A 14,359-nucleotide genomic window follows, 5' to 3' on the forward strand; every position below is an offset into this window, starting at 1 on the left:
TACAGGCAAATTATCAAATTTGTCAGAATTTCCTGACGAAACCAGACAAGTGGAATTTGCCAAATGCAAAGGTGCCGCAGGAAGAGCATGGCAGGACACGTGGCACAGTGAGAGCTGCTGGGGGTGACACAGGGGGTGATGGTGACAACACCGGGCAGCAAACCCCACACCTGGACTGGGCTCACAAACAGGAAAGGTCCTGGGCACTGCTGTGTACAGGTAATGAGGGGAGACAAGCACTCCTCATCAGGAGGAGCCCAGTGACGCTCCTAAATCCCTCATTCATATTCAGCAGCCAGTGGAGATCCACCCTGAATCCCTCTATTTTCAACACACCAAAAGCAATCAGGCATTATGATGGAAGACAGAACCAGCACTTGCCAACTCTTCTTTTTTTTTTTTTTAGAAGTCAAAGCTACAGAATTTCCTGGAAATCTTGATCCCTTTTCATGCCAAATTCAGCAGGGAAAGAGAAAAAAAAAAAAAAAAAAAAAAAGTCTTGAAAATTCTCTGTCTTCCTTACCAGCAACAAACATCTCCGTTCTGAGGCCAAAGCGTGCCTGGGAGTGGCTCTTCAGCTACCTGCGTGCTCCAGGAAACACAGAGCTTCTGGGGAAAATGCTGCTGGAGCAAATAAAACCCACGGATGTCTCCAGAAGGGCTGGGAATGCTGTGGGTGGGATTTGCTCAGCACCTCACCACAGGTCATCGATGGATGCTTGTGCCAGGTAGCCACGGCCAAGCACTGGGCACCACACCCACCCCAGCCTGCTCTCCATCCTGCTGGAGCTTTTCACAATATTTTCCATTAAAATTACTCCTTCCTGGGCCTTCCCAGGCACCATTTTCACCCTCGTTACTGGATTCAGCTGCAGAGGGGAAACGTCCTCATTCACATACAGCTCCACAAGAGAAGCACCCAACTCACTCCTGGTGACATCTGATGCCCTGTTTGGTGTCACCAGTAATTCCTGATACCTAATAATTATTAACTAATTATTTAATAATAATGATTATGAATAATTCTTATACCTAATATTAATATTAAACCTAATAATACTTAATAATTCCTGGTATCCCTAAGTCCTGTGTTGAGTGTCTATAGAGAAATGCAGAGGGAATCAGTCACTGCCATGAACAGGAGATTCCCAGGGCTTTTTCTGCAGTTTCCCGAGGACTTTTCCCTATTATTTTTCTATTTTTGTACATGTCCTTGTTTGTTCTCAGAATGGCCCAAAAGAGGAAGAGGTGCTGCTGGTGGGGAAGGAACAGCTTTGCCTTTTTTTTTTTTTTTAAACTGCTTTTTGTGGATTTTTTTTCCCTAAACCTTTTGTTTTGCCGACGCAGCCGAAAAACGGAAAGTTGAGCTTTTTTCTGAAAAAAAAAAAAAAAAAAAGTTTTTTCCTTTTTCAGAGGCAAAATGGAAAAAGTTGTTCCATGAGCAGTGAAGCTGGTTTTCCTTCAGGCACTGGAGAGATTCTCTGATGTCTAAGAGGGGAATCTTGACATGATTCCCTTTGCAGGGACAGGAGCTGGACCTCTCGTCTCTGCCCTTCCATCCCTGGAATCAGGAGGGTAACCCCTCACATCCCTGAAAACTCCTCTCCTCCAGCAACTCAGAAGCTGTGGGGATGGACAAGCCACCACCATCCTCCAGGACCCTCAAAGGAGGGAACGTCACAACGGGGTTTTTCAAGAGGTTTCAGCCAAGCAACAACATTTCTGTTTCTAAAGCCTGCATCACCGCTGCCACCAGGGAGCTTTTCAGGCAGCTCCAAGCACCCTCAGATCCGCCTGCATTTGATGCCTGAACCGAGCCCAGGGAGGAGCGAGGGGCTGCCACCACCAGCCACAGCATTTTGCCATTTCTAAGTCCACACAAAATCATGCTGGGGGTTGTTCCCTCAACAAGTCTGTCAAGGAGAGCACTGGAACAGGATGGATGTGGCTCTGCCCACCCAGACCCTGAAACAGCTCACAGCATCACCCCTTCATCTTTCCCAAGCTCTTTCTCTGTTTCTCTAACACATTTGGTGTCCCAGCTTTGCCTTGGTCTCTTTGCTCTCCCCAGTCAGCAGCTTTGTAAAATCAGTAATAACTTCATTGTTTATGAGACCCACAGCTCCTCACAGGGGTGGGTCCTCAGCAGCTGAGCTGCGAGGGGCAGCTGTGGTGCCACCAGCCCTGCTCTTGCAGGAAAGATGCCAGCAGCCCCAGGAAGTGTCAAACCAGTTGTGCACGGGGGAAAAAAATCCTTCCTGGACACTACAGGCAGCAGCACGAGCTGGGATTGTAACCTGGGAACATAACCTTGGAGCTGGGATTGTAACCTGGGAACATGACCTTGGAGCTGGGATTGTAACCTGGGAACATGACCTTGGAGCTGGGATTGTAACCTGGGAACTGGGAGCGTGACCCCCAAACTGGGATTGTAACCTGGGAGCTGGGCTGTGACCCTGGAGCTGGGATTGTAATCTGGGAGCTGGGAGGTGACCTTGGAGCTGGGATGTGACCCTGGAGCTGGGATGTGACCCTGGAGCTGGGATGTGACCTGGGAGCTGGGATGTGACCTGGGAGCTGGGATGTGACCCTGGAGATGGGATTGTAACCTGTGGCAGCAGGAGGGGCTGCAGGCAAGGGGATGGGGACGAGCTGCAGAGCTGGCAGGGCTGAGCACAGGGGGACGGGAAGCACCAGCAGCGGGGAGTGACCCGGCCGGAGTCACAGCAGGACACGAGCCAAGGCAGCGTGGCTTGCAGCAATCTGCTGCTCAACGAGAGCCTTGGGACACCAAAATGCCATTTCCAGCCATACGGGGCGTTGGCTGCTGGTTCTTTCGGGTTTTTTCACCAAAAAAAATGTGTGTCCCACATTTTTAGCTTTTTGTCAAGATGATGTAAAAGGAAAACAATTTTGCTGGAGCGGGAATCAAACCCAAAGATTCCTGTTTTTGGGATCTCTGCAAGGTCTTTTAGAAAAGAACTTTCCTTCTCATTCCTCCTCTTTCTTTCTGCCAGGGAGAAAACAGAAGATGCAAAGAGGTTTTCAGGAAAGCTTTCTGTCACTGGGCTGCAGCCAGAGGAACACAACAATTTTTCATATGGAAGAGATTTAAAAGCGGTTCCTTTCCAGCAGAAAATTTTCAGAGAAAACCAGGGTGAGAACTTCCCATGGCAAAAACCCACCTCGGTCATCACCTGCCCCTCTCCCTGACACACTCAGGTCCCCCCGTTCTCTTAGGACCCACTGCACATCCTGCTTTTCCAGGCAATATTGTCAGCTTCCATGCTCCCAGCTCACATGGGAGCAGATTTCCAACCCGAAGAGGGTAAGAGAGCAGCAGGAAATGCAGAACATGTGAGAGGAAACGATGCTCAACCAGGATGCGGTTGATTTCCCTTACAGGAGGGAGGCTCAACCACTCTGGGCTTTGGGGAAGTCTGGATGAGGATAAGGATGAGAATGAGGATGAAGACATGACACTGGAAGCTGCCCCTACATTTCACCACCTCCCCAGCATCCTGCAAAACGTCTGATTTAACACATCCTGGGGAATGCCAACCCCAGGAAGGAGAATTAGGGGAAAATCAGCCCCTCCAGGACATTCAGCCAAGGAAAGGGCAGAAATGGCTGTGTGGCTTTAACTGGCTGTGGAGCATCCTGGTGCCTGCTGAGCTCTGCCCTGTCCAAGTCCCTTATCAGGAGCTGGCACGTCAGGCGGGCTGTGAGGAAACGAGAAGCGACAGCGAGGACCAAAGCCAGCGTGATCCCAGGCCGGGCGTGCACGTGGCACCCAGCGTGCCTGTCTGGGGGCTCAGCTGTCCCCCGCCTGATTAAGGAAACCCCCCTCTCTGCATTAGAGAGATTTTCTCAGACTTAAAAGCCTGCAATAACCAGGACTTTGCCAGGCACAGAGAAGCCGCGGGGCTCGTGTGGCTGAATCGCGCTGCTGACAGCCACTGCTGAGCCCTGGCACGGCTGAAACACGGGGGTGTCCCCACAGGGAACGGTTCCCAGGGGTGTGGAACCCCTCTTGAACCAGCTCAGCACGGAGCAGCTCTGCCTCTCACTAAATATCCAGGGGATAAACCCCTCAAGGACATTCCTGTGCAGCACAGGAAGGGGTGCCCCCAGTTCCACCCTCAGATGCACCTTCCCAGGACCAAAAACCAGATCTCATGTTGTTTTAAAACGTAATTTGCACAGAGCAAATCATCCTGCCTCGAGCTGTGGGACCGGTGCTTTTGGCCCCAGGAGCCCCCAGCCTGGGAGTGCTTGGCTTGGCCCTCTGCAACCACTGCTCGCTCCCCTTCCACCAGAAAAACAAAATCAAGAGGCTTCTGCCTCAATTCCTCCAGGTCCTGGCTGCTCCTCATCCTTCCTGAGATGCTGCCAGAGCCACTCAGGGCCAAATCCCTCAGCAGGAAGGGCTGCAGGCATCACAGGGAAGGTGGGTTGATGCAGCAGCCCTTTGAAATCCACTTAAAATCATATTTGGTGGCAAATTCCCAGCCTGGGTTTTCATGGTCTCTAAATGCTCAGTGTGGGGAAGCTTCCAGAATGAGAAGATACTTTTTGTGAGTCAAGTTCAACTGGGAGCCACCAAGAAACATGAGATAAATTGGATTTGTGTGCAGTGGGGACACAGCTGGGCTGCTGGAACCTGGCCTGGGTGAGGGAAAATGGAAATCAGCACCAATGGTCTCCTGGGATTCAGAAAACAGTAAAAATCTTAGAGCAGCCCCAACCCTGCTCCCAGACAAGACAAGGATGAGGAGGGATGCTTGAGCAGCCTCCAAACCTGCCTGCACCCCAGCAGGTTTTGCTCCATGACAGCTCTGCCAGCAAGACATGCCGAGCCCGGCGTGTTTGGGCTCTTTTTCTTGCCATCCACCAATATCCTTCCGCTCCCGATGTTCCTCTCTCTGGCTTTGGATGCAGATCCAGCTTTTCATGTGGTGCAAACACAGTGTTTCTTTGGGTGCCAAGGACTGTGTGTAACTTGTCGGCTTGGGAGTGTTTGCATCTTGGACCATAAGGGAACAGAGAACGCTGCCCAAAATGTTTACGGTATTTTTAGGCCAAGACAAATCTGTTCGATGCTGCCGCAGTTTGAGCATCCCGAGCGCGGCAGGGAACCGCCGGCATTTGCACAGTTAAGGGGCATTACCTGCCTCAAACAGGTCAAAAAGGGCACTTCTGAACCATTCTGAAGGCCCCTACAAAACTGTGCTACGGCAGAAGAGTCCCCAAATCCCAGCAAGGGAAGGCAGATGCTGCGAGATGCTTGGCCGTGGGGTAAAAACCTCAAATCCAAATCTCTCAAAAGGACACATTTTACAGAGTGTAAGAAAGAAAGGAAAAAACAAGATTTTGGGGGGCAGAGGCAGGCTGGGTTTTTTTCCCTTCTCCTTCATGAAATCAAAGCCTGAGCACGCTGACCAAGGGGCACCAAAGGGATCCAAAGGCAGGAGCAGAAGCCCAGTTCCCCCAGCAGTGCAGGCCATGCTGCTCCAGTCTGCCACCAGTGGCTCTGAGGGCATTAACCGATGCCCATAATGTCACTAATTACAAAGCCAAGCCCTCCATTTGCCCACTTGTCCAGATTTGATGCAGTCCCCAAGCTGAGGACCCTGCAGCTCCATCTGCACAGCTCCTGCTGAGGGAGAAGGAGTGACCGATGACCGAGGCACTGGTGGCGCTCTCCTGAGAGCCAAATGTGCTGTGCTCCGGCCCAGCCATGCTCTGCCAGCACCAGGGACAAGGACAGAGCTGTGGAGAGGGCCAGCGTGGGGGCACCACCAGCACATGGCAGCTGAGCAGCTCCTGCTGCCATGGCAGCCTTGAAGTGAGCACAGTTTGGGCACAGTGCCAGAGGCAGTGCCAGGATGGGTCAGACTGGGTGGGGTTGGGCCACCCCTGGAGACCCACAAAATGCAGCCAGACAAGCCTTGAGCAAACCCACCAACCCATGAGCTTGACCATGCTTTGAGCAGGCTCTGGACCAGAGGCACAAGGTCCGTCCCACCTGAATTCCTCTGGGATTTGGGCACTGGTGCCCTCCCACAACCCCACCGTGCCTGTCTGAATTTGAGGCTGGGGCAATGTCATCAGCTGTGCCAGGCACTTCAGAACCATGTCACCAGCTGTACCAGGCCCCAGTGCAGCAGCCCCAGGAGCTGCCTCCAAACCCACCTCAAGGTTTGCCTGGATTCCACAGCAGAGTCCCACAGAGCAAACCTGCACCTCAAGTTTCAAGGCAGTCGGTCAACACACAACTGGAGACAGCTTCAACTCTACTCCAGAATGGAGTATTTTCATAAACCACGCAAAATCCATCTTGGCACTGGGTGTGAGAGATCTGTTTGCTCCACCCCCACCCTGCAGCAAGCTCCTGCAGCCCGTGTGGAGCAGACTCAGCCCTGGCTCTAGCACAGGGGTAAAGCTGGGGAGCAGACAGGCAGCCTCACCTCGATGATGTCTGCGTTGGTCCTGCTCTCATGGGGCTCGTTGTACTCGGTGTACTTGAGCAGCACCTTGTCCATGTCGGTGCTGGCATACTGGAACAGCTTGTTGGAGTGGTTGAAGATGATGAGGGCAATCTCACAGTCGCACAGGACACTCAGCTCATAGGCTTTCTTCATCAAGCCGAACTTGCGCTTGGTGAAGGTCACCTGAAAGCAAGGACAGCCACAGTGAGAAGTTGTGTCCATGCTGACACAGACCCAACACCTCCCAGGGAAAAACAGAATGACCACTGAAGGAAGAGAAAAAGAAAGAGGAATGCAGAGGGAATATTCTGTCTCAGTTTCCCCAACTGGACCCAACCCCAAGCTCTCCTCTCTCGCCTCCCTCTTCCAAATGGTTCATATTGCTGCCTATTTTGGGATCCTCCAAAGGCAGACACTTCACAAGCACAAAGATGATTATCAGCATTGGAAATCACATATTGCCAAATCAAGAGAAAATAAATTTCAGCAAAATCCCCAGCAGAGCTGCCATCTGTCCGGGGGCTGCAGGTTTTTAAGTGGAATATTCAAGCGATGGAGATCTTGTCCTCACTTGCTGCAGCTGTGCTGTGAGTGCCCAAACCTGAGAGCCACAGAGCTGGGGCTCAGCACCCCAAAACCCACCCCTGAGCCGCTATCCTGCTCACCAGCCCCACTTATGCTTCCCCCAGGGCACCACAAGCCCCCCAGTGCCAGGGGCCTGCCCAGCTGCCACCCCCATCCTGCTGCCCCTTTGTAACCTTGCTGGGGTGTTTTCCTCACTGCCTGCCCCTCTGGGGTCCCTGTCCCCCAGCCTGCCCTGCCTTGAGCTGGAACCAGAGCTGTTGGCAGAGGAGGCAGCTCCTGCAGGACTGATCCTGGAGAGCTGGCTGGGGGCTGGGGCCGGGACTGGGGCTGGCTGCTGGCTCCAACACCAGCTCCAGCTGCCGGGCAGACATCGGGCTGCCATTCCCAGCCCACGCTCAGCTCTCACCACCACACTCCTAACAGGATCCAGCTGGTACAGAGGGAGCTGGTTTGGGGCTCCCTGTCCTGGCTGCTGTGCAGACAGCTGCTGAGGGCCCCCCACCCCCCCAGAACACACGGCACACTGACGGGGAAGGCGCGATGCTTGGCCAATGCCCTCTCAGCAAATGAAAAACAGAAAAAGAAAATAAGAGGCAGGAGGTCACTGCTTTGTCCTAAGCATTGCTCTGGGGTCGAAGCAGCCTCCAGGGGAAGGGCTGGAGATGAGCTGAGATGCCCTTGGGTGCCAAGACCTGCTCCCTCTCCACATGGGAGGGCTTGACTCCACTCTGGGCCTCCACCACAACATCAATTTTGCAAGTGAACAGCTTAAATTCGCAGAGCTGAGGGAGGAGAGTGAACGAGGCTGCTGCCTTTGCTCAGCCTGTCATTGGCATCACAGCCACGGTCCAAAGAGCTCAACTCGGAGCTTCCCAGTTCGCAGAGATGGTGAGGAGCAGCACCACACCAGCAGCACCCACTGTGCACCCCCAGGGTCCTGCACCCCTCGAGACAGAACCCCGTCCCTGCCTGAGCAGGGAGGGCACAGCAGGGGCAGCTCTGGCCACACTTGGAGCTGCTGCCCCTCCCCGCCATCTCCCAGAGATGATTAAGCAGTAATGAGATTGGGCTCTAATCGCCTCATCCCCTGGAAAGTGTAGGGCTGGAACCCCACGCTGCTGTGGCTGCCACGTGCGCCCGCTTTGGCCATGGCCGGGCTGCGGCCGCGCCACTCACGTTGCCAGCACCAGCCCAGCCCCGGCACACTCTGGTACAAATTAAATTACTTGAGGGCCAGCTCCCCTGTCACCAATAACTCCCCTGTCACCAATAACTCCCCCTCTCCAGCAGCATTCCAGACTTGCCAGCCAGCCGAAAGCTCTGCTGCGCTCCCAAGAGCAGGAGCTGCAGTGCCACTTCAGCTGGGACCAGCTGAGGGTCTGCTCCTGCAGCCATGGCAGGACAGGCACTGAAACCACGAGCTGCCTCTGCCGCCCTGTGTCACCGTCCCTGCTGGGGCAGCCTCTGCACTCAGCTCCAAGCAGCTCAAGGAGCCCCAGGAGGAAAACACAGTATCCACCAAAACAGAGGGACCAGCCAAGGGCAGCTTCTGCAGCCACTGGTGCTGGGGACACTCTGCCAAAACACACCTTGCCCAGCACCACCACAGGCTCAGCCACCGACACTGGAGGCCATGGGGTGAGGCCGAGACATGGGGGCCAGACAATGGGGCAGCTCTTAGCCTTGAAGACCAGAGACAGGCATGGCTTGGGTTTTGCCCTTGAGTAGTGAAGAGTGTGGGGTCATCTTCCCCAAATCAACAAGCACCCTGGGCAGAGCTGAGCAGAACACAAATCACCAAATTATCCCTCTAGAGAGGAGGGAATATTCCCTCTGCAGACAGGGCACAAGAGCATCCCTCTTTACTGACACCCCTACGTTCTGCAGAGGGAAAAAAGATTTGCCATTTAGCCACCATATCACACACAAGGATCACCTAACACAGCCTTGTGCATCCACTCATGACCCAGGACAGAAACCTCAAACCTTCCCCTGATGCCGTGCACGAGCCTCATCTAGAAGAATTAACCTTGTAAGTCTAAGAGGGTAATCAAATCTCATGCTTCAGGGCATAAGCCGATCACCAAAGGGGTCAGGAAGGAATTACTGCCCCACACTAGCAGGGGATTTCTTGCCTTTCCCCTGATGCAAACCATATTGGCAGTTGCCAGAGTCAGCAGCCTGGCCCTGAAGGACTGATGGCCTGATCTGTTGTGGCAAATCCTCTCCAGTAATTCCTCTAATGACATTAGTGACTCTGACTTGCTCTCCTCCCTTGGTTTTGGCTGCTGCTGTAATTCACGGAATCAAACACTGGTTTGGGTTGGAAGGGATCTAAAAGCTCATCTTGTCTCACCTCCCTGACATGGGCAGGAATATCTTCCACTATCCCAGGTTGCTCCAAACACTGTCCAACCTGGCCTTGAACACTTCCAGGAACGGGGCAGCCACAGCTTCTCTGGGCAACCTGTGCCAGGGCCTGTCCACCTTCACAGGGGACAATTTTCCCCTAATATCCAATCTAAGTCTCCCTCTTTTCAGTTTAAAACCATTCCCCCCTTTGTCTTGTCACTCCAGGTCCTTGTCCAAGGTCTCTCTCCCTCATGGAGATTTAAAGTCCCTTTAGATCTCCCTGGAGCGTTCTCCAGGCTGAATGCCTCCAGCTGTCCCAGCCTGGCTCCAGAGCAGAGCTGCTCCAGCCCTCGGAGATTCTCCATGGCCTCCTCCAGACCCAGTCCAGCAGCTCCACATTCTGCTGCACTCTTCATGGTCTGTGCCCCCATGGAAGGCAAAACCTGGGACACGAGCAGGGTCAGCTGAAGGAACAGCTTCAGCTCACAGCAAAGGCTCTGGAGAGCCCCTGTGCAGCCTCAGCTCTCCCTCAGGCTCGCGAGGGAGCCCCAAGCCATGGGCAGCACGAGGGGAAACGCAGGTGTCAAAAGCAGCTCTGCCTCCACCTCCTTGCTCCAGCACCGGTGAATCCCTCATTCTCCAGAGCATCCCTGCACATTCCCATTCCTCTGCCACCCTGGCATGCCAAGGACTCCCGCAGGAACCAGCCTCATCCATAACTCATCAGCTCCAGGAGTGACACAGGAGAGCTGCCCGTGCCCTCTGTCCCCGCTGCAGCAGGGGGGGTGCCAGGGGGGCTGCCAGGGGTGGGCTGAGGATGCTGCAGACGCTGGGTTTAAGCCAGCTTAGCCACCAGCCTGCAGCCACGGCGGGCACGCACGCATGGGCAGCGCTGATCCGCAGGGACACAGCGAGAGAAGCTCCGGGGGGACCTCACTGCAGCCCTCCAGCACTTCCAGGGGCTCATCAAACACACAGAGAGGCACTTGTTACATTGGCAGATAACGATGAGACAAGGGGTGTGGTTTTAAACTGAAGAAGGGGAGATTTAGATGGGATATGAGAAGGAAATTTGTCCTGTGAAGGTGGGGAGGCCCCTGGCACAGGGTGCCCAGAAAAGCTGTGGCTGCCTCATTCCTGGAAGTGTCCAAGGACACGTTGGACAGGGCTTGGAGCGAGCTGGGACAGTGGAAGGTGTCCCTGCCCATGGCAGGGGGGTGGAATGAGATGGACTTTTAAGATCCCTTCCAACCCAAATCATCCCATGTCTCTATGAGATAAAGCAGTATGGGACACTTCTGCCCCTGGGGAGTGGATCCTGGTATTGCACAGGTACAGCAGGGACCAGGAGAGTGGAGCAAGAGGGTTCTCACCCTCTTTACAGCTCCTACCACAGTGGATAGAGCAGATCCCACTGCCCAGAGCAGTTCTTTTCCATGAAATGTCCTATCTTCTTTTTTCCCAAAGAAAGGGAGCAGTGAAAATTGGTTGCAAGCTGTGCTGGTGACCAATTAAACAGCTGCTGCTTTGCTGACACCCCATTTGATCGGGCTGGTTTCTGGGAAGCACAGCAAGATGTGCTGCACTGGGGTGGGGAGCAATGCTTCTGTGCTGGGTTTTGGAGGAACTAACCCAGCCAGGGATGCAATTACTGCCAGGGCAAAACCAGTGTCCCCCAGCCCGGGGAACCGGGCTTTGGGGACACCTGACATCAGAGATGTGCTAAAGCCATGACACCTGGCCACGCAAAGCAACTCCTGCTGCCAAATCCCACCCGATGCTGTGAGATCTCAGCAAGGGGCTTTATCTCCAGCCAGTGCCCAAGAGCAGCTCATCCCTCAGAAACAGTCCCATCACCTGGCTGCTGCCTCTGCAGAGCAGTGCCTCTTTCCCTTCCCAAGGGTCTATCCAGCAGGGCCAGGCTGTGCCACCCCCCTCCAGCATCACCGATTATTTTCCATTTCTTTGAACTTCCAACAGGGCTCCAGTCACCGCAGATCCCTCGCTCCTCTCTGCAGCACTGCCCCATAAAAGACACTCCAAATCCTTCAACAACCCCTAAGGCCCTGTTTCCTCCTCATGATGGATATAAACAACCCCAGGAGCAACTGGAACATCAGCAAAAACTATTTGATGCCCGTCCTGGCCCCCGCCACCAAGTGAAGCTATAATGAAGAAAACCTGCCATTTCCCATTGTTTTGCTGCAGAGCAATAAAGTGGTTCATCCAGTTCTGTTCTTTGCCACTCTTTAAGGATTAGAAATATATCCACATGCTTTTTTACTGTTTTTTCTGTTTTTCTGGAGTGAAAGTGGCAGGAAAGAAGTGTGGCAGGTCATGCTGGAGAGCAGTAGTGGCTGGACTAAAAGCAGAGGCTTGGATTTGCTGAGCCAGACTGCAGGAGCAGAGAAAGCAAAGGGAATTGCCTGGAAGTCTCGTGGTTATGGGAAGTACATTGACAGAGTCATCCCAGAGCAAACCTGAGCTGGCAAAGTGCTCTTCTCCACCACTCCAGTTTAAGGAACATGGAAATTTGGGAAAAATCTGTCGGATTTTGTTTTCCTCTGAGATACATTCCTACACACATGCACGTGTGTGTGTGTCTCAGGCTTGGCTTCAAGAGAGCCCAAGGAAAAAAGCCCTGGAGTCATTTAAGTTTACAATTGAGGAAAAAAAAAGGAATAACTTGAGCTGTTTGCATTCAGCAAAATGGATACTTGTTGTGCCTGTTTTTTATTGGAAAAACCACATGGAAAATGTCAACTGAAATATATTTTCTGCAGGACAAAAATAATAAAAAAAGGGGGAACTAAGTGGAGAAGATACTTTCTTCTGGAAAAGCACTTAGATGGAAATGGCTCGAGGAGCTCCAAGGCAAGGAGCTGGATGGGGCAGCACAACGGGGCTGTTTGCCTGGTCCTGGATCCAGCCTCAGCACCAAGTCTCACTCATCTGCTTATTCTATGGATTGGGAAAAACACAGCACTGGTGGCCCAAAATGGGATGGAAATCGGTCATTTTGAAACTTAAACACTTAAAATCCCCCACAGGAGAAGGGTGAGGTCAGGGAGCGGGGAGAGACAGCACTGACCTGCCGATTGCGCTCATCCGTGATCCGCTGGATCTGGATCTTTTTTCTCCCCATCTTCTCCGGAAATCCTCGCCGCACCCGGGACGACTTCGGCTCAGGGGAGGGGAGAGGTAACCCCGCTTTAAAATGCTTTCATTAAAGAGTGTGGGGGGCTTTTTTCTCAGATGGAAAACAAACCCAAAAAAGCCAAAACAAAAAAAAAAGTTTTGCGTGGCTTGGTGCTCAGTTCATGGTACCGTCATGCGCAGCCAGACCCGGCGGGGCTGAGAAGTCAGCAGCTGCTCAGAAACCTGCACAGGAGAGAGACAGGAGTGAGACCCTCTGCTCCCAAACCCCATCCAGGACCCTGATCCCACCCCAGGCTGGTCTCTGGTTCTTTCTCCCACCCAGCTCTGGGGCCAGGAGAGCAAGGATGGAGGCCAGGAGCCCCCCGTGGCACAGGACACGTGTGGGCCGGGCACTGCGACGCTCTGGGCGAGGAGGAGGAGACGACAGCAGTGTGCCCGTGAATCACTATTCCTCCGTGACACTCCAGACTTTTTTTTCTCTTAATAAAGTCATAAGCAGTCGAGTGGCTGGTGATTAGCTCGGGCAATTTAAATCCGTCTCCAGTTTCTGCGCTAATCTTCAATTCGGAATTTTAAAATGTCTTTATTTGATTACTTGGAAGAAACCTTATAACCAGGCACAGAAACCTAATTCTTATGGGGAAGGAGGACTCAGAAGGCAGCTGAGACAGCCTGGCCTTCCACTGGGCTCAGGCACAGCGGATGTTTCCATGGATCTGGGGCACACAATTGGCTCGGTGGTATCTTGTGCCCAAACCTCTCCCCAAAGGGACGAGTGCTGCAGGTCACAGGGCTCCTTCTGCAGCCTCCCCACGATAATCTGCATCACCCAGCACCAGAGGCTGCACCAGATGTAGCAGGACACCTCCTGGCACAGCCCCCAGCCCATCTCACCGTTTCCCAGCATGTGCTGCACTGCACTGACGGGACAAAGAGGGAACTTCAGCCAGTTCATTTTCCACAGGTATGTCTTTCCCCCTGCTCTCTCTCTGAGCAGCTGCATAACAGCAGTGATAACACTGCATTTAAAGCAAGTTGCCTTGTGCCAAGACCCAGGCAGAGGGAAAAACCAGTCCCAAAATAGCTTCATATCTGCCTCAATTTGGCAGTCCCCAGCCCTCGGTCTTGTTACAAAAAGCATAAAAAAACCCCAAAGCCTTTTCTCCCAAACCATCATCCCAAATTCAAAGCAGCAGCCACAGCCAACCTGACCAAGTTCCTCCTGCTCCTGTCCCACCCCAGAGTGCCCCCAGACCCCGCTGAAGACCTTTCCCATCCTTCACCTCCTCACCAGACCATGCTCCAACAACAAACAAGCCCTAATGGTCTCACTCCCACTCTTGTTTTTGGGGTTCACTGAGTCATTTGAGTCAATCCTTCGCTCTGTTTTTTTTGGGGTTTTTTTTTGGGTAAAGTTATTCATCATGCATCACATTCTGTGGTTTCAGTGCAAGTTCAAGGAGCCCTGAGGAGAATGGGGAGTCTTTTCCCCATCTCGACATCCCCAGTTTGCCCTCCAGGGAGAGTGAGGCATGGGGAGGCCAGGACGAAGATCAGAGAGACAAAGGGCAGCAAAACCTGGCTATTTAAAAAAAAATCCCACCAGTAAGACTCTTGGCAAGGACAGACCATAAAGGGATGACATTTAATTCTTGAATCATTATTTACCAAAAAAGGTGCATGTTTCCCTCCCAGCAGCAAATAGGAGCAACCATGCAGCTGTGAGGAGCACTGTCACCATGGGGAACACTGGGCCAGTGCCAGAGGCACTT

The 14,359-nt window shown here is 53.1% G+C and overlaps 1 protein-coding gene across 12 annotated transcripts in view; it reads right to left on the bottom strand.

The window, feature by feature from the left end:
* The window catches only part of MEF2D (myocyte enhancer factor 2D), an 80,509-nt gene that overhangs the window by 27,098 nt on the left and 39,052 nt on the right, over nt 1–14,359 (bottom strand). For all 12 annotated transcript variants that reach the window (XM_058860798.1, XM_058860809.1, XM_058860806.1 and 9 more), the window contains 2 exons: nt 12,520–12,809; nt 6,471–6,674 (listed from right to left, as the gene is read on the bottom strand). In XM_058860798.1, coding sequence (XP_058716781.1) covers nt 6,471–6,674; nt 12,520–12,573 — 258 coding nt within the window. In that variant the 5' untranslated portion in view covers nt 12,574–12,809. The remainder of the gene's footprint in view (nt 1–6,470; nt 6,675–12,519; nt 12,810–14,359) is intronic.

This window comes from Poecile atricapillus, chromosome 33 (assembly GCF_030490865.1).
Source record: "Poecile atricapillus isolate bPoeAtr1 chromosome 33, bPoeAtr1.hap1, whole genome shotgun sequence".
Lineage (NCBI taxonomy): Eukaryota > Metazoa > Chordata > Aves > Passeriformes > Paridae > Poecile > Poecile atricapillus.